Source organism: Lutjanus erythropterus, chromosome 19 (assembly GCF_056507025.1).
Source record: "Lutjanus erythropterus isolate fLutEry1 chromosome 19, fLutEry1.hap2, whole genome shotgun sequence".
Lineage (NCBI taxonomy): Eukaryota > Metazoa > Chordata > Actinopteri > Lutjaniformes > Lutjanidae > Lutjanus > Lutjanus erythropterus.
This window is the reverse complement of record NC_139335.1, coordinates 26569235-26595608: the sequence shown is the minus strand read 5'-3', so window position 1 is coordinate 26595608 and position 26374 is coordinate 26569235. Positions and strand designations below refer to the sequence as shown.

The 26374-nt window shown below is 37.9% G+C and overlaps 2 protein-coding genes across 2 annotated transcripts; both read left to right on the top strand.

Annotated features, from left to right (window-relative positions):
- The first annotated feature begins 913 nt into the window (after positions 1-913).
- xpo6 (exportin 6) lies at positions 914-20820 on the top strand. The gene is made up of 24 exons (XM_084744565.1): positions 914-1703; positions 2807-2897; positions 3492-3604; positions 4081-4278; positions 5048-5207; positions 7015-7092; positions 7227-7758; positions 8593-8719; positions 8832-8941; positions 9134-9242; positions 9360-9452; positions 11398-11467; positions 11617-11776; positions 12647-12739; positions 13281-13425; positions 13955-14104; positions 14342-14531; positions 14674-14829; positions 17169-17283; positions 17452-17623; positions 17974-18135; positions 18245-18343; positions 18750-18980; positions 20174-20820. The coding sequence occupies exons 1-24, from the start codon at positions 1701-1703 to the stop codon at positions 20273-20275; spliced, it is 3459 nt and encodes a 1152-aa protein (XP_084600691.1). The 5' UTR covers positions 914-1700; the 3' UTR covers positions 20276-20820.
- Positions 20821-22804: 1984 nt separating this feature from the next.
- On the top strand, positions 22805-25848 carry nme4 (NME/NM23 nucleoside diphosphate kinase 4). Its single transcript, XM_084744566.1, has 5 exons — positions 22805-23049; positions 24433-24569; positions 24651-24752; positions 25024-25136; positions 25293-25848. Exons 1-5 carry the CDS (start codon positions 22911-22913, stop codon positions 25411-25413), a joined length of 612 nt encoding a protein of 203 aa, XP_084600692.1. The 5' UTR covers positions 22805-22910; the 3' UTR covers positions 25414-25848.
- Positions 25849-26374: the final 526 nt, after the last annotated feature.

Sequence of the window (26374 nt, the reverse complement as noted above, 5' to 3'; positions counted from 1 at the left end):
TTGTTTATCAACAATATACCTGTATATAGTACATCCTTTAACAATATGACATACTGTAGTTACTTTTGTGTACACTTTATGTACATGTGCTTGGATTTATCTGGTGTGTGTAAATAAATTTCCAATGAATCTCTTTTTGGTAGCTGCTTGAATATATATAACAGTATTTGGGTGAAAGTCCTGACATTCTAAGGTGGGCCATGTGAATACTTGCCTGGATTAACAAGCAATATTGGTTTACAGTGACTAAAACGTTTGTTGTAAGCAGCCGCAGACATTGTCTATATAAATCGTTTAAGCAAAATGCTGCAGTAACTAAATGATCCAGGGTAGCTGATAAACCGAATGATCTTTGAATACAAGTAGTAGCATCAAACTAGATGTTGTATATGAGAAACGGCAGAGAGAGGAGTGGAGAGAAATGTGAATATACCTAGAAGTACAGAGTTTCTCAAATTGTGTAATGTTACTTGGAAGGTGTTGCAAATCCGTTTTGAGGTAAAGTACTGAAGACTGAAGAACAGCCATTCCAAATGTTTGATTAAGAGGGAGTGCATGCCTCCACACTGTCTTATTATGCCATGCATCTTGTTTTTTCTTTTGCCTTTGTCCTGTCATTTTGTATGTATGTAACCTTATCCCGTTGTATACGGCCATGTTTTTGTATTTGTATGGTATGCTATTGTGTGGGCTCGTTCTGTTCTAGCAAAAGACAATATTACATGAGTATTTTGGATATGATTTTAGGGCTGATAACATGTAAATGACTTTTTGAGTAAGCAATTTTTCTTTCATTTATAACTTCACATTTTTTAGTGCTGTAGTTTGAAAGATATAAGCGGAAATCGTGCTGTATTATTGTGACTGACTTGACACAAGCTGATTGGGTTGGTTGATTTCTGCAGCTAAGAGGAAGTTGCGAAGCGAACCCTGTACCTAGCAAGCTAGCTATATTTTTGAGCCGCCCTAAGCACTGAAAAGAGGAATAACAGGAACAAACGCGCATAGCACTATATACCTAGAGTCATCACAAATTTGTCAGATATATAACGTAGGTGTGCATATTCACCCGCTTTCAAACTACAAACGATAGATGCAAGTTGTGAGCAACAGTCATAGAAGCATGTCAACGTTTGACAGCTAACAGCTAACGAAAATGATACCTTCATCCTTCTAGAAAAGCTAGCGAGTTAGCCATCCGCTGCAGCGTTAGCAACTGGGTACCTTAGCTTCGAAACGCTTGCCGCAGAAAGCTAATTAACGCTGCACATTTCACTGGTGCTGGAGCCAGTATTGGATATGCTACAGAAACAAGATGTCTATATTTAACATAACGGTAAATGGAATTACACGACAATGCAGCTAACTTACTACTACGAGATAGCTGATTCAATGTTAAGCCTGTATGCTTGGTAATCGAAAAGTCTTTTTATTCGAGCAAGGTAAAACCTAACTCAGTGTTAAACGTTGTTATTGTAAGCAAAGTCAACGACGCCCAACCTTTGCTAGCTCGTTATATGAGAAGTATCGACCTAAGTAGGCGAGCAAACCATGATGAGCCCCCTTTGCGGTTACGTTAGCCAGCAACACCTTAGCTAACGTTAGCTACGGAATTGGCTGGCTAGGTAGCTAATGTTGACTTATTACTGCAATTAATCCGAGACTAAGTAAACCCAAGAAAGCATCTGAGCCATCTAAACATGGTAAGTATAGTTTTCACGTATTATTTACCTAGTTATTCATGTTCTCTTTGCATTTTATTTGCTAGGAGCTAACGTGGTGTATACGCTTTTGATTCGAATATTTGACCAGGAAGACACAAAGTTATGTTGAGAGTGTATTTAAATGTATTTACATATTATTTAATTGCGTGTGTTTGTGTGGTCAGTGCCTCTCTTTGCATATTAGGTTATATAACGGTTTGCGAGAGGCCAGGTATTTCACGGGATGTGACAGCTCGTTAAGCCATTTCACGGTACAAGACGCCCATCTTGCAAAACCGAATATTTCCTTCGAGTTGTGTTAAGCCTCGGCAAGTTGTGGCTCATTTCAGGAATTCAGACTCGCCTGACACAAGAGCTGCTCTTAAAAATCTCAATTTGCTATCTCGGTTTTGTTTGGCAGGGCCTAACTTACTCCACCTGTCAAAGCGTGATATTCCAATTGATATAACAAATTTTTTGGTTTAATTTCAACTTGATTTGGATTAACCAAGGTTCACCCTCTGTGCTCAACCATATGAGCAAGTTAGATTGCAGGTGTGAATTGTAGAATAGCCAAGTTGTGTAAACTATATTTCCCTGACACTATGCCAAAACGTACATAACGACCAGTGATGAATGTGCATTAACTGACTATAGCTATGTACAGGCATAGACATGAGAAGATAAGTTTCTAACGCCTCTAAGCAGTAATGTACAAAAGGTCTCTTTAGATCAACCGACAGGGTCACATGTGGGAGCACTCTGAACATACATATGGATATTCTTTGTTAACAAACTGATGGGTAAGAGCTTGACATAATAAATGCGATGTTTTGAATTGCAGTGCATTGCTCTCTTTACTGTGAGGGTGGTTTTTATGTTAATAAACAGGTGTTTGGAGTGGCTTATGTTTGGTCTGCAGTTGAGTATCTGCTGTGCATGTATATTGCACAACATGCAATCCACTTAATTCTATCTGTTAAATGGACAGATAGTATGATTTTAGTTATGCTAATAAATAGATGATTGTCACAAAAAAAGACAGCATTCTGTAAATGCCTAAATGTGCATTGTAATTAGCTTTACCTGTCATTATCCGCCAGGCGTCAGAGGAGGCATCACTGCGTGCACTGGAGAGCCTTATGACAGAGTTCTTTCATAGCTGCACAACCAATGAACGAAAGAGAGAAATCGGTAAGTTTTGCCCTTGTAAAACCTACCACGACCCATTAGAATGAGGAATTTGTAGGTTTTTCTGTTTCCACTGAGCTGGTTTGTAATGAAAACACCACATAACTTACCTCACAAACACTGTCAAGGGAAAGAAGATGTGAAATAAGTTTGTCTGGTGACATGTTTCCCAGGATCATCACATTAATCACATTAACAAAAAAATAAGGTATATTCCGTTCAGTCTGAAATTGGTCACTTTGTGGATCTCATCATGTTCTATGATGAAAAGGTAATATTCATGCAGTGTTCTATCTTTGAATATAGATTTATCAAGCAGTAAACTTTTTTCACACGTGATATTCTCTTCCAAATTCTTTTAAAAGGCAAATATCTGCCTTAACAAATCTGAATCCCCAAATACAATGTACTCTAACATATATTTTGGAATATAGTATAGTGTCGGTTTGTCAGTGAAGAGTCTTTAATGTGTCCTGAAATTATTTGCTTTTTTATGCACTTCCTGTGTTGTGACGCATTACTTACAGTCTCTGCTTGTGAAGTGCTACATTGTCTTGTACCTCTCTCAGAGATCATGCCTACTTCCTTTTTCTGCAGAGGAGCTGCTGAATAACTTTGCACAGCAGACCGGAGCATGGCGCCATTGCTTGTTCTTCCTCTCCAATACTCGGAATGAGTATGTAATGATGTACAGCCTCACAGTATTTGAAGTAAGTCCTGTAGGTGGGAGATGCATATATTCTGTTCTACACTAGTCTAGTACACTCCAGAGCCTTCTTTACCTTTTAATGCTTTGAAAATAACACAGTGGACAGACAAAAGTATTGTTTTATAGGTACTGAGAAGAGAATTAATTTCAGGCTGTTTTCCCTCTTTCCTCATTCCTTTAATTCTGCAAAAGAAGTAAGCTAAATGTGTAATACATTTTGCATTGGATAAAATGCTGAACATCTTGTGACCCCTAATGACATACTCTAAGCCCTCTTTAATACATATCGGACATATGTATGTTTAAATTTAGGTGTTTCATTTACAGTTTGTAGTGGAAGATGTGTTACTAAAATGTTTTTCAATGGGCACTGTATTGTTTCAGTATTTTCTTTGCTAAATGAATTATCAGTCAAAGCAATTACTATATATATTACTATAGAAATAAATATATTACATATGTTTATATTATTTACAGAACCTGGTGAACAAGATGTGGATCGGTGTTGCTTCACAAGACAAGATGGAGATTCGCAGCTGTCTGCCCAAACTCCTCCTCACTCAGCACAAAGCAGTGCCCTATTTCATCCGTAACAAACTCTGTAAAGTTATTGTGGACATTGGTCGCCAGGACTGGCCAATGTTTTACCATGATTTCTTTACAAATACTCTTCAGGTAAGCCTTATTGATGTAGTGTATCTTTTAGTAATTAGATGCTAAGACAGAAGTTTTCAAAAATGAAAGTAGTGCTAAATTTGTGACCACAAGGACTTTCGAGATGTCTTCTTTTCCCTTTTGTAAAATTTAGAACATTGTACTATTGCTTGATAGATAGGTTGAAGTATTGTTCCAGAGCACAGTTTCCTTTCGTTGCAGAATCAACAAAATTCAATGCAATAGATTGCACTAATTAAATTACATGATGGACATGACTAGGGTCTACATAAATATACTGTAGTGTAATATGAATGTTTTTCTTATAGACATCTTCCACATCACTGTATATCGCTGGATTATGAGAAGAAAAATAACAGATTAAATAAAGTTACAGAAAATTGTTCAGCCAAGGTGATAAGCCATATGCAATCCAGCATGATGCACCTTGTCTCGTGATCAGTTTAGTGAACAGATGATGACCTAATCAGGCGCACTTATGTATTTGACATTTACTGTGCAAAGGTTAATGTTTACTGTCATAAAAGTGTATCATTTGTTTTAGGTGTAGCTGACATGGCTTTTGTTTTAGATGAAATGGGCCACCTATACTATAAAATACTACACTAAACCCTGAACTGTCAACAAGCCCTCGTAAAGCCTCTATTAGCAGGTACCCTAAATGGAACAGTCTGAGAACTATTTTGAAGGACCTGTAGGTGGTGGGCAAGATTCAGTCATCTTTATCTTTACTGACAGAGCTATTCTCTATCTCTGTTGTGAACTGCAGCTGATTCAGACCCCAGCTCTGGCTCCATTGGGGTTGGTGATGTTGAAAACCACATCAGAGGAACTTGCATGTCCTCGAGAAGACCTGAGTGTTGCCAGGAAAGATGAGCTTCGTAAACTGCTTCTGGAGCAGGTACCGACGGTGCTTGGACTGTTGACAGGTGAGAACAACCTTTAATACTTTGTGCAAAGTGATTTTGAAATATATGTTTTTACAGTCGCATGTACTGTTGCTGGTAGATCAATGCAAGTGCATTTTTTCAATTTCAAAGCAAATAGGGGTGTCACGATTCTCTAAATCCAAAAATTGATCTTACATTCAGTGTTAAGGCCACAATTTCATTCATTTTAAACACTTTTTCAGCACTGACCGCTAGGAGTCAGTACCTCACCATTCAATTTAGAGGGCTATGTTTCGATAATAAAACAATTCTTAATGCATCTTGCTGCATCAATATTTTAAACTTTTAAGCCATGGGGTGCCGGTAGGATTGTTTTTATCTGCAGCTGCTCACATTCAGCCATCCTTACCAAAACTCAAAAAGCAGTCTAGTTAAGAAGTAAACATGATGCATATGTTACATTTGGGGGAGAATCTTTTTGTCTGATATGATTCAGAATCTATTTTTGACTGAATTAATAGAAAGGTGGCACAATTTTCAGTCTCTTGCTCCAGTTTCCCTGAAATACAATATGAAAATAACTGGCAATTAAATGGTCTGCAGCCTTTCTATTTAAAAAAAAAAAGTCAGTTGCATTAATTAATGAAGTAATCAAATTGAAAGAATCCTACAGTCCCTTGCCTGTATGACAATAACAAAATGAAGGGGAGGCGGAGTCTTTCACTGTGTGTGGTGTTATTAATGTTATGTCTCCAGCAGTGGAGAGCAGCTTCTCTGCTGCACCGTGAGCTCTGAGGAAAGACCTCTCTGTCCAATATCCAGAGCAGGTACAGAGTTTTTGAGGTGAAACAGACTGAGCAGAGAGTTATTTTCTTCATCCCAGAGTAGGTCAGATTTGTTTAATGCCACAGTGTGTGTTGCTCAGCCGCTCTTGTTTGTAACAGCTGATTGCTGCTCTACCTCCATGAATTACTTAACATCTCTGGGTGATGGTAAAAAAAAATATCACGTTCATCTTGTAAATGCAATTATTTAGACACTAAATTAAAACATGATTGCAACCGCTGCCTTTTTAGAAGACGAAGTACATCTCCCTGTGAACTGCTGATGACTAGTGTGTGTGTGCTGTAGGCTGTCTGGGCACTGTGCTGTCCCCACAGCTGATTTCCACCCTTTTCGTGCTGTCAACTTCATGTTAATTGACATTTAGAAAATTGATATTTGACTTTTATGATTTGATTCAGAATCTTCCACAATGCATCAAAGAATCAAGGATTTCTCCCACCCCTACTGACCGCTATGCAAAAAGCCACCAGCCCCCTTTGGGAAGGTGGCCTTGGGGGTACCCTGAACCCTAATACGTGATGTAGACTAGAAGATTTGTTGTAGGAAGTGAAGCTCTCCCAGTGCCAACATGTTGCTGCAGTCATAGAAATGTTTATGCTGTAAGGGGCAGTGAAATGTACTACAAGGAGTTTTATACTGGTTATTAAACAGTTGCAGTTTATTGAGAAAAAAGATGACTCTGTATGACCAACATAAGCAATTGAGACCACCAGCAAAAATATATTACTATTGCTAATATATTACTAGTAATGTATCAAAAAATGACTGTGCTCTCTATTTGACCTTAGTGTTGCCATATTGCAAGTGTTGTAAAGAACGGTCTGAAATCCAATTTAGTTTTCAAACTGAGGCACATCTACAGAAATGCTTATGAGATTTAGATTTGACTTGTAAAATTCTATTTGCTTGCGTTTTAATGTCAAAACTAAAGATGCAATTATTTGGTGGAAAATTTTCAGCACAGGTGGGTAATGGGTTCTTGCCACTTCTTGTTTTGCAGGTATCCTGGAAACTTATTGGGATAAGCACAGTGTCATAGCTTCCACCCCACCTCCCTCACCCACCTCAGGGGAAAGTGGTGAGTGAATTGTCCTTAAGTTACTTAAAACTGCAAATACTTGCGAGTAATGTTGTGGCTTACAGAAAGCACTTCATCAAGCAGTTTGTGGCTGTGTGTTAACCAGACCATTTTTTGTCTCTTCAATCTACCAGTGGAATTGCTGGGCAGTTTGTTTCAGGGCAGCCAATACTCAAAGCTGCTTTGCCAGCCCATGGCAACATTGGACAATGAGAGTCATCAGCTCTGTTGTCTTGTTTTGGAGTGTTTGGCTCACCTGTTCAGCTGGATCCCACTGTCCACAAGCATCACACCTACACTGCTAGCATCCATTTTCCATTTTGCACGTTTCGGCTGTGATCTTCGGACAAAGGCCAAGACAGGATCCTTCATCTCTTCCAACTCCTCCTCTTCTAATGGGCAGCTTAATCCTGGGACAATGCCGCCAACATCGAATGGAGGAGGGCGAAACGGACAGCAGAGTGAGGGCGGCAAGGTGGATCGTGCCCGACTTGGTGTGCTCGCCATGACCTGTGTCAATGAGCTTGTATCAAAGAACTGTGTGCCAATGGATTTTGAAGAGTACCTGCTGCGCATGTTCCAGCAGACCTTCTTTCTCCTGCAGCGGTTGACGCGAGAGAATAACGCTCATACAGTCAAGAGCCGCCTACAGGAACTTGATGAGAGGTAAGGCACAGCCCATTAGTTGACACTAATGTTTGCACTTACATATGTGCTTGCACAACCTACTTTAGTTAGATTCAAATCTAATTTGGTATTAGAAGTTTCACTGTGGTATTTCTTTGTAATCTGTCTTTGTTTCTATTACTGTTGCTCTCCACACCGGCTCTATACAGCCATGCGCCTCTGCTCTGTCATACATCTGTCACACTTTTGACCTTTCTGCCTATTTTGTAAACTGTGCTATTATAACTAACTTTATAACTTAAAACGATTTCTGTTTTTCAGTTCACTATACAGTAACTGAGAATGATCCCATGCCTCTAAAGGCTCATTGTATTTTATTCATTATTTACTGTTAATTATCGAGTTAATGTGAGCATACACCATGTAGTAATGTTTTTAAAGTCTGTTCTATTTATATTGCCCAGAATCATAATTGGCCTCAAGTGGCTTGAGGATGTATATCACTTTCAAGTGTATACTAGCTTTTCCACATAGCCCTAACCAAAGGCTGCTGTCATAACATTTTGTAATGCAACAATGGTGATTTTTAGTTCAATTACTTATGTTCATTACAATGAACATAAATAATTGAACTTCATTTAATCACCTCACCTCATCTGTGACATCCCAGCCATTATCAAACATGCTTAATATTTGTGGTCGTGTGGTTTGGGCAGACAAACAAGTTGCAGTCTTCTGATAATGGGGACACCCAGCCTTGGTTTTGAAAAAGCAATATTCTCAACCAGCATAGAATATGTTGAGTAACTTCTGACTGTAAAATGTTTGTGGTGACTTAAATATATTGGTTATGTTTTCTCTTTTATCTTGCAGTTACTTGGAAAAGTTCACAGATTTTCTGCGCCTGTTTGTCAGTGTTCACTTGAGGCGGATTGAGTCCAGCCCTCGGTTTCCAATTGTAGAGTTTCTTGCCCTGCTTTTCAAGTACACTTTCAACCAGGTAATGATCATTTGGTCAAACAGTAATTTGTTTATGCAGTCCACCAAAGTTTGTTTCCTGGAAAATATAAGTACTCACAGATTACAAAACTTGCTTCTCATTTAATTTTCAGCCCACCCATGAAGGCTACTTTGCCTGTTTGGATATATGGAGTGTATTTTTGGATTTTCTAACAACCAAAATCAAAAGCAGACTTGCTGACAGAGAAAGTGTTCTAAATAGGTAAGCTGCTCAGAAAACCTATTTATCCCCTCCCCCCTAACCTCATTAATCTTCTATAACACCTAGTGAAATAGAATTTATTAACTCAAATAAATATAAGATATAGCGGATCAAGTAGATAAAATATGCAACTGTATTGTTATTAATTTCTTGTTACTTTTGTTTGAAATACATTTGTGTGTGGTTGGACAGGTACAAAGATGCCTTAGTTCTTCTGTTACGGGAAGTTCTGAATCGCATACAGTTCAGATATAATCAAGCCCAGTTGGAAGAACTGGATGATGAGACTCTGGATGATGATGTAAGAACAACCTACAAATATTTCAGTCTGTCAGTTGCACACAGATATACACACATTACAAAGGAGCATATCTTTCACTTCAAAGTCTGAATGTCCTCCTTCATTTGGTAACTATAGCAACAGACCGAGTGGCAAAGGTACCTGCGTCAGAGTCTGGAGGTGGTTGCCAAGGTGATGGAGCTGCTCCCATCCCATGCGTTCTCTACTCTGGTAAGGGATCATTCATTATTGATGTTTTCTAAGGATTTTAGAAGTATTGCCATTTTAGAATTCCAACTCGTGCAGATAAGCTGCAGTTGTAGCTTTTCTTCACTCACATGGAAAAATATTTCCTGGGTTCTAAATTTTGCTAGCTGCATGAATGCCTACAACCTTGAAGGGACGGTACACACCAAAACTTTTTTTAAAAAATGTGTATTTTCTGGACTGTAGTGCTATTTATCCATCTAGGTGATTTTGGTGTAATTTGCCAAATTCCAGAGAGATAGCCATAGTGATATCTGCCTTCTTTCAACTATATTAGAGCTGTCAAGATACCAGAATTTTAAACTTCAATACAGTACTGGTAGAAAAAACAATGACAAAAAGAAAAAAAAAGTCTTAAGCACACATAATTTGTTTACTTCTTTTTTTTCCCCCTTTAATTTGATGACTTGCATATAGTGCTCACACAGAAAACGTGACAAAACACTGTCTGGTTTTGGTATGCTGCAAGCCACATTGTAGGCAGGACAAGAACAACTGACCTGAACTTAGTTCTCAAATGAGCACTTAGCTTTGGCTCTTTCGATACTGTCAAATGTATAGATATTTTAATACTTTTGACAAATTTAAATATAACTAGAGTGTACTCTCATTATAATATGTTATATTAGATTACAGTAATCCACAGACTTCATTGTGAGCAGCCTCATTCAAAAGAAAGTAGTTTCTATATGAAACTGCTAGAGCGTAGCTTCCCAGAACATTAAAGCAGTACTCACTCCTCAGTATTAGACTAGATAACTTGGCCTGATTGGCAGCTACGTGTGCGTTAAAATGGTTCATTAGGTCACCTTACATGGCCATTGACAGCAGTTTAACCACTTTTAAAAATCAGTGTGTCATATATCAAAATGTACACAAATACGAACAGTTTAAACTTTGATTTGTACTCAGCAATGATTACTTCCAGTTAAATGTCACATTTACAGTGAATTTTACCTTAAAAATGCTTAGGCAGAAGCAGGGTGATGCATGTACATTTTGAGCAGTTTTACAGTCTGACAAGTTACATACACATTTCACACTGCTGAGTGTGAAATGTAGAATCATGTGTTTTACTTTCTTTTTATAAGATAGTTTCAGTTCAGCAAAAGAAGAGAGAGACAATTTATTTGCTTGAGTACGGCACTATTAACAATGCAAATTAGTAACACTGTTACACAATAAAAAAAAATAGTTTTTTAGGTTTTTGTGTTTGGGAATTAATGTAAGTTTTAGTTTGGTTTAGGTGAAAACAACACGTCAGAATAGAACTAGGCAAATATCGGGATGCATCGCAATGTTAAGTAAAATACTGTTTTCTCAGGATAGATATTGGCTTTCATCTAAGGTTTTTCTGATTTTTTTTATGTCTTTCAATTCCATATTGTGCATGTTAAGCATTTATCTTATGGTTTCAGGGACAAGTGTATATATTGAGAAGTAAGGTTGTCAAAAGTATCAATACCTCAATGCCACATGTTTTAAATTATTAAAAACTCCATTAATTATAGTACTGAAAGTACTGAAGCTATAAAACAAATTATCTAAGTGCTCACTCAAGAACTCAGTTCAGTTTAGTCTTTATTGTCCTGCCTGAAATTGGGTTTTCAGCAAGACAGACAGTGTTCAATGACTTTTTCTATTAAAGAGAAGGAAAAATTATCCTATTTATCCAAGGACTTTCTTCTTCTTACCGTGGTATCAAATACAATACTAACACTAGTATTGTAAAAGTTTAAAATTATGGTATTGTGACATATGAACTAACAAATTAAAAACTTAAATAATCAAAAGAAACTACTAATACTTTTCATACCATTATGGATTTTATTATTCCATGTTTAGAAATATATAGTGATATATCCAAATCAGTAACAGCCTCCTCCTTACTCCTCTTTTCTCTCACAAGTTTCCAGTCCTCCAAGAAAATCTGGACGTATACATGGGTTTGCAGCAGTTTATTGTCACCACTGGCACAAGTAAGTAACATTTCCTTTATTTTTCAACTTCTTTCTTGCTTCACCTTCCGTCTTATTACCTAATCTGTATTGAGCTACAGTCACATTAGGTGATGCTAATACAATGTAGTAAAATGTTAGGATGATGTGTCATGATGTTCTTCTTTCAGGTCGGAGGCTTAATATCTCTGCAGAGAATGACTGCCGTCGACTTCACTGTTCTCTCAGGGACCTCAGCTCCCTACTTCAAGCTGTCGGCCGCTTGGCTGAGTATTTCATTGGGGAAATCTTTGCTGCACGTTTCACTGATGCCCTGGCAGTGGTGGAGAGGTCAGTGTTCTAATATGCTTTGAAAACATTAAAAAAAAGGATTCTTGTGGCTATGTTATAAGGTTATGTTTATGTTTCAACATGCTTCGACAAAATAGTTAATATTACTTAAGACAATTTTATTTTGGAAAACTTGACTTGCAGTTGGAGCAAAAGATGAAAATTAGCACAAATAAAAACAGCACATGCACAAACAACCAAAAGTTCAGACAGACCGAAAAAACAGAAATGTCTCCTGTAGTATAATGTATAAAATACAATCAAAACAATAAAAAGCCACAATTCAGTAAAATGGAAAATTACATGTCCAAATTTAGCAGGGTATTTTCACAAGGGAAGAAAGACTTTTTAGTCCTATTGTATTTGAATCAGGATACTCTACATTTACAGCCTGAGGGAACAATCACCAACTCATCATGGGGAGGGTGGCTTTAGCTGTCTAATATAGACTTAGCCTTGTGGAGAACCTGCTGGTCAAAGATAGTCGCCAAAGAGGTCTGTGAGACATCTAACACCTGTCCAGCCACTTTAACAGTATGGCTCAGGTGATTTACCAGGCAATCCTAGAAAAAGTGAGAACAGATTCAATAAATGACTTATAAAACAAGGCCATATTTTTCCTGTCTACATGAAAAACGTTAGCTTTCTAAGAAAACATTTTTTCTTGGAGATTGCAACAGAAAGAACACCAACTCTCAAGTTGATTGGTTTCTGTTTGCAATTGGTTTAGTTTAGTATTAAAATGTATTCACTGTTTTTCATACTACACTAAGTGGTGTGCATTGGTGATGGTTAATTTTCTGTTGACTGTTCATTTTATTCAATTTAAAGTGCAAAATACCATAATGGACCATGTGTTTCTTTTTCAAGGTTGGTTGAAGTGACTTGCTACGGCTCTCAGACCAGCCTTTATGACTTGGAGACCGCTGTGCCTTCTGTGCTCAAGCCAGACCTCATTGATGTGTGAGTATCACATGTTTAAAGCAAAACACAACCCTAACATGTGATGTCACACTATTTGTGTCACTATGACAACAGCTCACTCGGTTACAAATAACAAGACTAAACTGTTGCATCATGTAACTTCTCTGACAAAATAAAAGTTGAACTGAGTGTGTGAACAGTTAAATTCTTTGTCTGAACTCGGACACTTAACAGCCATATTCCATTAACAAAAGACACTGAAAAGTAGCACTGGCTGCTCGCACAGTGTGAATTGACCTCCTGTTCATAACTATCAGAGCTACTGTTTTGCATTATTCAGCAACAGAATAATTTTATTTCTGGGGCTGACTGATTCAGGCGAGTCTTTTTTTGCATTTAAACGTCATGTTTCAGTGCGTTTTAGAAATTTGTGACAATTAATACTACTATAAATACACAAAACACATCACAACTAACATTGTGAATGCAAGTTGTGGAGCAAATTGGTCTAAGCTGTATAAACAAGAAGCAAGTATGTTTTAGTCAGCATTTTAACTGTGTATGTGTTTGTTCGTTACAGACATGCACAGGCCCTTGCTGCTTTGCAAGCCTACTCTCATTGGCTTGCACAGTTCTACAGTGAGGTCCACAGTCAAAACCAGAGCCAGTTCATCAACCTCATCACATCTGCAATAGATGCCAGTAGCCCACTCATCACAGCTAAGGTAGAGTGACAGATTCTTATATTTATCTTTTGATGATTTATGCAGAATATTTTGGGTCAGTAAAGAAATTTTAATTGATTATGGGCTTGGTCCTTCTTTGATCTAAAAAGAAGTGTGTGACATGTTGAAACAGTGGTTCACTGAGAAGGAAGTAGGATATGGGCTAAAACCTTTAGCCCCTGTTCACGTGAACTTCCTTTTGGGCTTGTTTTTGAAACTTAAAGCACACATGACAAAGCAGACCTTATTCACATTACTATAATACATGCAACAAAAAGGAGAAAATATTTGCATTGTTGTTATTCACTCTTAACAAGGTAAATAGTATTTTGTACCCATTTGTAAGCCTACATTTCTGCCTGGAAAACATTTCAGGCACACTATTTTCTTGCTTTAATCCCTGAAAAATGCAAGCAAATAGTTTTGAAAATGTGGGAAGGTGGATGTTTTAGGTTGGGTTTAGATATTAAAAAGACAAACATAGTGGAAATGGTTCCTTGTGAAGCACTTATTTTCATTTTATCTCCAGGTACCAGATAAGTTGCTGCTGTCAGCGTGCCATCTGATGGTCTCTATAACCTCTACTGTGCGGCCAGTGTTCTTGGTCACTTTGCCAGCTGTTCAGAACATCTTCAACCTCATTACTACAGAGAATCAGACCCGCAGGCTTCCCCAAGAGGTAAATGTTTGTTGCTTTTATTTTGCATATGATAATAACAACCGAATACAAGATTTTATTCACTTTTCAGTTAGTAGTTGTACTTTCATAGTAATTTCATAGTTTATAAGATGGGCAATTTGTTAATTTGTCTTCTTTGATATTTAGTCCAAAGTTTCTCTTAAAATAAAACGCCATACAAGATTTTAAAGAAAGTTTTAAGTTGAAGTTAAAATGTCTTCATTACATCCCCTACAGGCTCATATGTTGGTGTGTAGGGCTTTGTCCAACATGCTGCTGCTCCCGTGGCCGAATTTACCAGAGAATGAGCAGCAGTGGCAAACGCGCTCCAGCAACCATGCCAGCCTACTGGCAGCACTCACTCGAGAATACCGTATTTTAAGAGGGACAGTGAGCATTCCTCCACGGCAACCCGATCTGAGTAACAGTCAGTATTTCTTTTTTCTTTTCTTTCTTCTGTTTCTTCTTTTATTATTGTTATTTTTTTTTTATCATACTGACACCCTTTTCCCCACCCTGTCATTCTTTGTCCTGCTCTGTGTTTTTTGAACATCTTTTTCCTACTCCAGTGAAAGCAGTGATACAGCAGACCCTGCCTGTGCTCAGAGACATAGTGGACAGTATCTCTGGGGAATCTACCAAATCACGGCAAATCTGTTATCAGAGTCTTCAGGAGTCTGTCCAAGTGTCCCTCAGCCTTTTCCCAGTGTTCATTCAGCAGCCAGGTTAGTGTCTCTCATGTAAAGTTTTGCTACCCATCTGGAGATTGTGTTCAAAATTCAATCACAGTATGAAGATGATCTGATTCATTCATTCCGTTTTCTGTACCTGCTTGTCCTGTCATAGGGAAATGTGATGTACTCTTCCAAGAAAACTTGTAGAGATCCTACTAGTGCATGAATTATGGTAACACTGCATCTAACAAGACCTGGGGCTGTATTCACTAAGTTAATATAGAGAGTTGTCTAGTGATGAAATAGTAAGGTAATTCTTAGAATTAAAATATTTTTAGAGAATCACCCCTAAGTTAAGAGTAGATCCCGATAAAGATAAGTTATGTGAAAAAATGTAAAAATGTGAAAAACTGTCAGGCGTTAGGAAGAGGACTTTGAAGAGGCCTAGGAGTTTTTTAAGCAGAGGAGAAAATGGCAAAAGAGGAGAAATATTGTCCAAAGACTAAATGACAGTATGTTGAAACGCTACAGATTAGATCATGTAGGAATAATGTTTGTGGTCTACCTCATTAGAAGTGCACTCACATAATAACAAGAAACCTTATTTATATATCACTTTTCTTAACAATGTTACAAAAATGCAGCACGGATGACTTTTTCATCCTCAGCAGAGTGATCACACAAATTAAAATGCTTTCACAGCATTGTATTGTGATCCACTTCATTTTATTTCCACTGGATTTCCACACCTTGTAGTTTCACAAAAGTACATTCATGGACACAGCAGACTTCCTATGTTAGTATCAAATATATTAAACATTAAAATTACCAGCATGATTCATAAACGTAAACAAAAGAACTATCAGCATGTGAATAAGCTCTTGTTCAAGTTAGCCTGTGTTTTCAAACGTTTTGTTGACTGCTTTTAAAGTATGGCTTACAGTCTATTCCATCAGAGATGTTCAGTACCTAAAATAGTATTCATAATTACACAATGTCTTGATAGAGACTAAATTCTATCAATTTTACTGTCCATTCTATGTTCATTATCACCAAGAGTGCTTTTTTTGGTATGAACTAATCACACCTTATAAAAGAATGAATTATCCCTAGCAACAGGGTCAACTACATCTCCTCACTAAGATCAAAGTTTCTGTCCTTTCCTTGCTCAGAATTACCCTGAGAATTTTCCTAAGTCACTCCTAAGCAAGGACTCCTTGATGGAAGTTTTTAGGCTAAGTAAGGAGCTTTGACAGTATTCTCAAAATGTTTATGAATACGGCCTCACATCCACACCATTATACACTTACATTAAACACATTGGTCTCGACTTAAAGACAATGTTATAATCTCTGTTATGGCAACCAGAGTTTATAGAGGCAGTTAGTTTGTGTCAAGCAGCATAACAAGAAAACATTTAGTGTATAAAAACCTGAATCTGATAATTGTGCAAACATTGGGTGTTAACTTGGGTCTTTTACAGCTGGTAGGTATGGGCAATATTGCTGAAAAGTCTCTCATGATAATGAAGTTTCATAGCAATAGATATCAATAATTATCAGTCATATAGCTTTTGAATGATGTTGTGTACTCCCAAGGCTGGAAGCAGCTAACATGATAAAATAAGTTTGTCATATTACTGGTCTTAGTTGGAAAGGTAGTTTACACACAACGCTGTTCTGATAGATGTCTATCCATAGCTGGGGGGTCTCTCTAGCTCCTCCACCACAGCTGGATCCTTGTCATGCGTAAAAGCAGCACTTCTACTCCAAGTTCCCTCCAAATATTCAAGGCACTCACCTTCTGATAGTTGCTGTCCAACCTAACCTAACCCTCTCCTTCCTATCTGCACTCATTTTGCTCACTGTTGGTCTTCCCATGTGGTGATAGGGCACCTGAAGAACACAGATTGGAGATGTGCATCTCTTGTAGCACCTAGGTTTATGATTGGCAGTGTATGAACCACAGAGCACATGTGGTGTTTCTCTGTTAATTTGATTGGCTGTTCACTTGTCATTCATACCATGGTCCATTATCAAGGGATATGGCAGGCTGTTTATAAGCTGGGGAGCATTCATTTCGTGCTTTCATGGTGGTTTGTATTAATGCATTTATGTGACGCAATGGAACATTTTATCCACCTACTTTATTATTGCCATTGATGACATGTCTTTTGCTATACACTTGGCTTTCAGAAGTATAGCAAACAGCAATGCGTATGAATGTCAAAGCTTACTTTAAATTTAAATTTGTTTTGTAAAAGAAAACATAAGGGTATATAAATCATAGCTGTTGTAGCTAATGCAGTTAATAACAATTAATCCAAATAATAACTTACACACAAAAGTTTGTCTGACTGGCCAACTTTAATTGTCACTTCTTTTTCCCAGATGTGACAGATGAGATGTTGGCCTTCTTCTTGACGCTATTTCAGGCGTTGCGAGTCCAGATGGGTGTTGCTTTCACAGGACAGATCATCCACACTTTCCTCAGCATGTTCACCAGGTAAAAAAAAGTTTGCCATTATTTTTACAATCTATTGCTACTTTTATGGGTTGTAATTATGGTAATAATACATCCTACTTAGATGGATTAAGGGATAAATGGCATGGGGTTAACACAAAAATGTTTATATCATGCTGATTAATCAAATGTCAATTGTATGTGCTCCAGGGAACAGCTGGCAGCCAGTATTTTGCAAGAGGGCAGTGCAGGGTGTAGAGTGGTACAGAAGTTCCTGAAAATCCTGCAGGTGGTGGTGCAAGAGCCTGGTCAAGCTTTCAAGCCCTTCCTGCCCAGCATCCTCTCTCTGTGCATGGAGCAGGTTTACCCGGTTGTGGCAGAGGTCAGTTGGTGCTCACCTGTCTTGAGTTAAAATTCATTGTTGGGTTTGTTTGCATCTGGATTGATTTGTCTGCTAGCACCTAAAATTGGCAAGTGAAGCATGTGGTGTCACTTCTCCCTTTGGAAATCATACAAAAATGGACCTATACTTGAATGTGAATGTTTTGGGCAGCCTGTCAGTATTATATGAAATAGTAAAATGAATAGCTGACCAGTAGAAACATGACACAAATCGGTCCATTTAACTGTTCTCAAAATTAACAATGGCTAGTGCTTTCATTTCAGATGCTGCCTTTGGCATTGATCAAATTTCTTGGATAACAGACTCATTGAATCTCTTGTTTTTGATAGCGATCTTCCCCTGACGTCAAGGCAGAGATGTTTGAGTTGCTTTACCAAATACTCCACCAAAACTGGAGGTACTTCTTTAAAACGTCAGTCTTAACAAGTGTCCAAAGAGGTGCCGCTGAAGATACCATGGAAAATGAGGCCCAGTTCACAGCTGCCATGCAGGTTTGTGTATGCATGTGACTGAAGTTGTCATCATATACCTTTTGGATAGATTTATAGTATATATTATCACCACTTCTCTTTCTGACTCATGCTGAAAAATATCTTCCAGGCTTTCGGACAGTCTTTCCTGCAGTCTGACATCCACATCTTCAAGCAGAATCTCTCCTATTTGGAGTCACTCAACAGCAAGCACAAATTGTATCACAGAGTAAGTTGAGCTTTGCTTTTAAAGGTGCAGCATGTCATAGAGCACATTCAGATTCTAAATTTCATTCACGCTACTGCAGTCTCTTTGTTAGTTTAAGGTTTTATATATACACCCCCTCCATTTAAGACAAATTCAGTAAAATCTAGTTCACAATCAGGAGGACAGAGAACACGTGATGACACTCAGTGTGTCAGTCAGTGTGACAGTTGTGCTTTTCGCAGTGATTTGTAGGAAGTATTGTATGTTGAAATAAAAACTGATATAGAAGATATTTGAGAACTAAACTTTCATAATGATTTCTTGATAAAGGGATTCACCTGTAAGACAACACGTTCTCTCTTCCACACACCTGAAATAAAGATCTGCAGTGACTCCATGTAATAAGCCTGTTTTCATTTTGCTTTAGAAACTTTTCCGGACCTCGATGCTCTTCCACTTCATCAACGTGCTGCTGCAGGTCCTTCTCCACAAAAGCCACGACCTTCTTCAGGAGGAAATCACCGTTGCTATTTACAACATGGCCTCTGTCGACTTTGATGCCTTCTACTCAGTCTTCATGCCAGAGTTCCTCAATGGCTGCCAGGGTGTGGACACCAGCCAACGAGCTGTTCTCGCACGCAACTTCAAGCTAGAACGGGTGAGAATGAAATTGTTTTCTAACATTGCTTTTCTCCCACTGAAGTGAATTATACTCAAATCACTGTTTCAAAGATAGTATATGCATTGACTCATGGGTTTTGTGAGTTATTCGCTACCTAATGGCTTAACTATGGCAATGTATTTTGCAGGCTGTTGGCATTTGGCACATATCTTTGCATAGATAGAGTTAATCAACTGTGATGTATACATGATGTGGCAAGACATTTGTAATTTGTTCACAAAATGGAGCATGGAAATACAACAAACAAATTAAGACAACAGAAGCAGTTAAAGGTTTGGCCACACATGAATACTGAACTGTATTTTTAGTTGTCCTAAATAAGTGACACAGTCCAGTCTTTGTCACTTGAAAAATCTTTCCATCTTGACAAGTCACTTGCTGATCTTAATCTTTTCCTTGTTAACAAGCTGACAAAAAGACAGTAATCTGAAATATTTGTTTTACTTGTTGTAAAAAAATTTGTTGGCTTGACTGAAGTGTCATAAAAATGCCCAGCAAAATTTTCCCTTAAATGCTTGGTTCCCCTAAATTTCCTGTGCTGGTGTGCAGGGCCTTTTAGCCTCCTAACTGTTGGATGCATAATATATTATCAGATGGTGACTTTTATAACTACTGCTGTGTACTATTTAGAGCCTGACCAATATATCAGCTGACCAATATTATTGGCCCAGTATTAGCCTACCACAGCTATATCTTTCTATATCGGTATCTGCATACATGTTGTATGTAAAAAAAAAAAAAAAAAAATATATATATATATATATATATATATATATATATATTTTTTTTTTTTTTTTTTAAACTAAATCCAGTGGGTATTTAGTTTACCAGGTTACTGTTTCAGTGCCCTAATGTCATTTTGGACTGTTAAGTTATTGTGTTTAATAATCACATTTGAGGGATTGTTGCATTAAATGTGGTTTATGTATACTGTATTTTCTTTTTATATTATACTCTATATAAAGAATATCAGCAGATATATCTATCAGAGTACTGTTAATGATAAAATCATGTATAACTGTTTTAAAAATTGTTTACGAACAAGACAGGATACCCCTAGCACCAGTATGTTTCTGTTTGCCTGCTGTGTTGACTCTTGTTTTCTTCTCTTAACTCTAAACACTGTTTCTTCTGTAAATTAATGTTTAACTTTTCGGCTCTTTCTTTAGGACTTGCCTTCATTCACTCAAAGTGTGCAGCGGCTGGTGAATGACCTTCGCTACTACAGACTTTGTAATAGTAGCCTGCCCACTGGCACCATCAAGCTATAGCACAATGACTGCTTGAACCACTCCACACATCAACTATGATCAAGGACTGCCTGTGCTGACCACTTTGCCCAACACTCCCTCTCCAATTCAGCTTTGTGCCACCTATTCTAAGTAATAGGAAGGAACAACACACTTTGTTTGGTTGAGTAATTGGAGGCTGAGGATGCTGCTGATTTTTCTCTTTTGATTTCTACTGTAGAAGGTTGGCGCGTAAGTATTTTTTTAAAAAGCAGCGCCCTCCTTATGTGTTGCCAATGATAATTTGGCAAGAAATGTAAACCTGGTCTGCAGTTGGCTTTTGCCCAGACCTGGAGCAGTCTGAGCCAGGCCTTCTTTCCCACGCCTCCGCAACAAAGCTGGGCTGGGACTGAGCACTTTCAACTCATTTTGAGTTTTTAAAATGTCTGCTTTTATTCATTTTGCCTTCAATTTTTTTTTCATCTCCAAAGGAGACAGACTCTCAACTTAAGATCTTTCATATCATTCCATTCTGAAAAAGAAAAAAACCTGCTTGATTAATAAAGTGCTTTTTTTAGTAAAACTCAGGTATTTGTTATTTCATGATTTTATTTTTTTTTTGGTCTGTGTGCTTTACTCTTGCAGTGTTGTTGCAGTATTATTTGTGAGAATAATGGTTGTACTAGGAGATTCAAGACATTTCATTTACTGTTTTGCTTTATGCTTGTTAATGGCATCTTTTTAAAATGGCTTTTAAATTAATCTACTTCAACTGCTGATGTTTTTGATAAAGCAGAGCAAATTTTAATCTTGTGAACTGCTAAAAGCCTTTGACAGATTTAAAGCATCACCAGGTTGATGTGTGGCTCATGACACATCACATGTGACAATGTGGACAGATAGGAAGCATCAAAACAGGAAGAATAATTAAACAATTTCACAAACTCAATACAAAATGTTGCATCATCTTTTCTATAGGTTGAGCATTCAGTGAGAATTGCGGCTTCTACATTGGTCAGTCTGTCCAGAAATTTAGATATGATGTTTAAGCAACCCATAGGCTTTTCTCTGCCTGCCGTCTTAATACTGAAGGCAAAAGCCTACTCAGTTATTCTGTTAACTTTTACTACATATGTTCACCTGTGTGTGAGAAAACAGTGACAGACTGGTGGTTCATGTGACTCAGCACAACCTACAGGGTTACAAGGGGAACAGCACTAATCAATTTGATTATTTTTTATCTCAAAATATCATGTTGATGCTAAATTCATATAAGTCATGTCTTAAAAAAATATGGATATCATTGCACGATGTTAGGCCTCCATGCAGTGCTGGTTGAACTCTTACAGACTTGCAGTGCTTTGAAAATTAAGTTAAATGTCTCAGTCACCTTTTCCAGATTTGTGTTCTTATTTAAAAGAAACTGCCAATTTTACACCCCAACATCACTTTATTATTTACTGTTGGTGAGTACTTTAAATTCTCTAAAAATGCTCATGCTGTACATCTAATGTGGCTGTCTAGTGAAAACTGTAACCCTAGCCTGTTTTACAAACTATATGGAGGTTAAAAGATGTGGGCAATTACATTGCATGAATTGTTGAATGGAGAGACTTGAGTTGCATTATGGGAAGTGTAGGATCCAGCAGTTTGGGAGTTGAAAAAGATCCAAAATGCTTCTTACTGCATTGAATTTTGACTTTTTTGTCTCAGAGTTAACCAACAAAATGAACTACTCAGCTGCAACACCCCTTTAACATTATTGTGCCATGATTATGAACATTTTGGTACTGTTAACAATCATCTTAAAGGGACAGTTTACCCCCAAATCAAAATCACATTTTCCTTCTTGCCTGCTGTGCTGTTTATCCATCTAGATAGTTTTGGTGTGAGTTGCCCATTTTTGGAGATATCTGCCTTTTCTAGTAGTAAGAAAGTAGCACCTGTGGATTTTACTGCAGAAAGTGAATAGTTATTGCATGAAACTGCTCACAACAAGGTCTGCTGATTATCTTGAATAACCAGGTCATGATTTCTGGAAAGAAACACTGATTTTCAATTTTTCAAATGTATGGGGGTTTTTTTGTGCTTTGCACCCCGCAAGGCAGGGGCCATTTAATCCCATTTTATTTGTAGGGAAGGCATCTCTAAGCAGATCCTTCCAAATCTCTGTAACTCATGCCAAACAAACCAGATAAAAAGCACTATGGGTGGGATGAAGAAGTTTTGGGGTGAACTGTCCCCTTAAATAATGTTTCCAAATCTTTAGTTGTTGAAACTAAAGTGCAGGGTGAGTGTTTGGCTCTTAAACTCAGTCACATGGTTAGACAGAGATGGCTACAGAAAGAAACAATTGAAGATAGAAGTAAAGATACAGATTAACTTCAAGGCATACTGAAGACGTGCACCTGTAGAGCTTCGGTTCATTGTTAATTGCAGTGATGAAATCATCAGCACATGAAATATTTCCGAATTCTTGGTCAATGCTAGAAAAAACAAAGGCACGTTTTGCAGAGAGAAGCAGCTGGCACGTCTGGCATCACTGGAGTTAAATGTTCCAGTGAGTGGCAGTCGGGGACAGACGAACGGACAGACAGGGGGATGACCCGTGAGCTTTGATTGAGGAGGGTTGACTTCTCTCTCCAGAAGCTGACAGAACACACGCCAAAACATTGTCATGATGCAGTGGTGCAGTTTTAGGAGAATCCTCCAACAGTGTTATTCAGGGAATCAAGAAACCACCAAAAGTCTGTTGTGTCGGTTTCCCGCTGCGCTGCTGCATGGACACAGAGCTGCTGGGCACAGGAGCGCATCAAGTAAGTGACTCTATACCAACTGCTCAGTAATGATTTTGTTTTACATTTGTTTTTTGTTTTTTTCTCACTTACGTTGTGCGACTTTTTCTTCCAATTAAGAAACGCTGTCAGGTGGAAGGACTATTCCAGGACTTCGTGTTGAAGTTAGAAACTGACCGATAAACTTTAGAAATCTTTCTTTTGGACATGTAATGGTGAGAAAAATAACTATTTCTTTAGATTTAAAATAACAGATTACAGTTTTATATTTTTGGCACCGAGTCGATATTTTCACTTGCAAAGTAATGCGTAATTTTTTTCAAACTTGACGGGTCCGTCTGCGAAAACAAATTCTATTGCCAAACACATGGGGTCATGAACTGGAACTAGGTTAGAAGCACGGGGGATATGTGATTGCGTGCGTAATCGGGCCAAAACCTGTGCGTAATGGGCGAAGGTACGCCACCTTTTCCCAAACCTTTTTCCTAGAATGAAACTTCCATCCAGCCTGATGCCGAGTCGCCACTGGCACAGTCTAAAAGTTAAATGTCAGCAGATTGAATCCCTCTCGTGTCGGGTCACGTGTGCGTGTGTAATTGATGGCATGCAGTCATTCATTAGGTGTTGTAGCTGCTATTCTGTGAGCAACCACAATTGGCAATCTAAATACATACAGTATCTTATGTGCCCATTTCATTTTGCTCACAGAGTGTAGTTCATCTGTGCTTGACATGGTAACTGTGTATATGTTTGTAGCTGTTACCGATAAGTGACTTGGGTCAATATTTGTCATCCTCCCTGCAGGTTACAGCAGTATGTGACCATCAGAGCTATAGACGTTAGTACATTCTGCTCTCTGTGCAGGGGCGGATTAAATCATTTTGGGCCCTAAGGAAAACACGGGCACTGGGTCCTCTACATCCCTTGTTCTCCCCCTTTTTCAGTGATTTAATGAATAATGAATACATGGCCCTGAGGGTCAGTGCGCAACACTTCTGAAAAGACAATAGCATTTCAAAAAATACATTTCAAAAGACACAAAAACAATCAGAACTGAACTGAATTGTTGCATTTTCACCTTTGGAACCAATGTAAGTAAGTCATAAAAATAACATTTTAAAATAAAATTTTTATGGTGGAGTGTGGAGAATGAATTCCAGAGTTTTACAGCCTCTGGAAAGAAGCTGTTCTGTAGTCTGGTCGTACAGTAGTGGATACTTCTGTTTCTCCAGCCAGACAGTAAGATCATGGAATAGCCCAAGGTAGTGGGGAGGCCCTGAGATGCTAATAGTTCAGTTTAAGAATTTTGATACCATGAGGGCAATGTGGGGGCCTCAGTTGCTTGGGTCTAAGATAATTGCCAGCCTTTGTGTAATGGTAAGTCCCCCATCTGTGTCCCACTAGGCGTTCCAGACGTAGGCCTAAAGGAACGGACTCTTATAGCTGTGAAGCCAGATGGAGTTCAGCGTCGTCTTGTCGGACAGATCATCCAGCGGTTTGAGCAGCGGGGCTTCAAGCTGGTTGGCCTGAAAATGATGCAGGTACAGGAGTTTGAAATATCTGCCAGTGTTTGTGTCACATACAAACTCTCTGTTTATCTTCTTACTGTCTCTGTTGTGAAGGTGTCTGAGGATCTCCTGTCTCAGCACTACAGTCAACTGAGGACTAAGCCCTTCTATCCCAAACTGTTGCATTACATGACCTCAGGGCCTGTGGTTGTCATGGTGAGGCCTCCTCTTTCTGCCACACTCCTGTATTTTAAATGATTTCTGTTTCTTTTTTTAATTGTTTCTACTTATGTATTTGGTTGACAGACATGAAAAGTATGCTTTAGAAAATAATTGCTAGAAAGTACAATCCCAACTGCAAAGAAATTGGCGTTTTGGAATCGTATAAATAGTATACAGAATTTCAGGTGTAACTCAGCTACAAGTCTTGAATATCTTGTTTTTGTGTGTACATGTGTGGGGTTTTTTTATTTTTATTTTTATGTAGGTGTGGGAGGGACACAAAGTAGTCCAAACGTCACGTATGATGGTGGGACACACTAACCCAGCAGAGGCCCAGGCAGGCACAGTCAGAGGAGATTTCAGCTATCATGTCAGCAGGTAACCTGATATCATTTAATTTCATATTGTGCACAGAAAGTTTCTGTGCAATATAATAGGAGACCACCACTTTTCAGGTATTGCATTCTGTGAAGCTATTGCATGAGATTTTTCTTTCTGAAAGGTAAATTAATGATGTATGTTGGTCATTTAAAGGAATGTGGTTCATGCCAGTGATTCATTGGAGGGGGCACAGAGGGAGATCCAGCTGTGGTTTAAGGGAAAAGAGCTCCTGAACTGGGACTGCTTTGACCAGACCATCACCTTTGAGATGTGAAGACACCAAGAGTGGAACGCAGTGAGAATTAGTGATACTACCTCTTCTCCTGCTGCTCAAAGCTCTGTCTCTTGTGACAGTGTGACCACGGTGATTGAAAAATATGAGTCAAATTCAGTGTTTCTACCAAATAATTTACCTCAGTAAGTGCACTTAGAATCCCAAAGATTTCTATTGAAACTTTTGAAACTTTTGAAGTTTTTATTCTTGAAGCTGCATTAGCACTGGCACACACATTTACATTTATAGCTGTTACATCTTTAATTGAACAGCCATAATAGAGGAAGTTTGCCTTTGATCTCAGGGTGAGATGTGAGTAGTAATCATTTGTAATCATGGCCCTCGCAGTAGATAGATACAATATTTTATTAATATATAAATATAATTGTTATAAATGTGAATAAATGAATTAAACATAAATAACATATGCAGAAATTGTTTGTTTGTTGGTCAGTATCTGATTTCCAGATTAAATATGTCTAGTAAATAATAAAATAAGTAAATAATTTATATAATATATAAAATTTAACAAATGATATGTAGCAATGTTTTTGAGTTAATTATTTGCTTGAAGTCTTTCCTCAAATATTTTATTAAACCATTCTACTTGACTGACATTTTAATCAAGTACATTTCTATACTGAAATCGAAACACTGAAACAGAACATTTAGCCAGTGAGACTTATCTTTAAAATCTTGTGGTGCTGTCTGTGTAAACATGTACTGAAGTAACATGTTGTGCGCTGCGATGCTCTGTATGGTGATGATTTACCTCCACCTGCTGTTACTGAACTCTTGAATGATTCTGATTTTATGTATGTTGACATCTGCAGTGTCACTTGAGTTTTTAATTCAATTTAATCACACAGCTGAAAAATGACTTGAGTCTTATCTTGTACTCAACATCCACTATAAAAGTAATTATCTAGAATTTTCACATGATTTTTAAAATGCTTGTATG

Coding starts and splice junctions, on each gene's coding strand:
- xpo6 (XM_084744565.1), top strand. Junction 14,105..14,341: donor CCCGCAGGCTTCCCCAAGAG/GTAAATGTTTGT, acceptor CATCCCCTACAG/GCTCATATGTTGGTGTGTAG. Junction 17,284..17,451: donor TTCCTCAGCATGTTCACCAG/GTAAAAAAAAGT, acceptor TATGTGCTCCAG/GGAACAGCTGGCAGCCAGTA.
- nme4 (XM_084744566.1), top strand. CDS start 22,911: ATGATGCAGTGGTGCAGTTTTAGGAGAATCCTCCAACAGTGTTATTCA. Junction 24,570..24,650: donor TTGGCCTGAAAATGATGCAG/GTACAGGAGTTT, acceptor TCTGTTGTGAAG/GTGTCTGAGGATCTCCTGTC. Junction 24,753..25,023: donor CAGGGCCTGTGGTTGTCATG/GTGAGGCCTCCT, acceptor ATTTTTATGTAG/GTGTGGGAGGGACACAAAGT.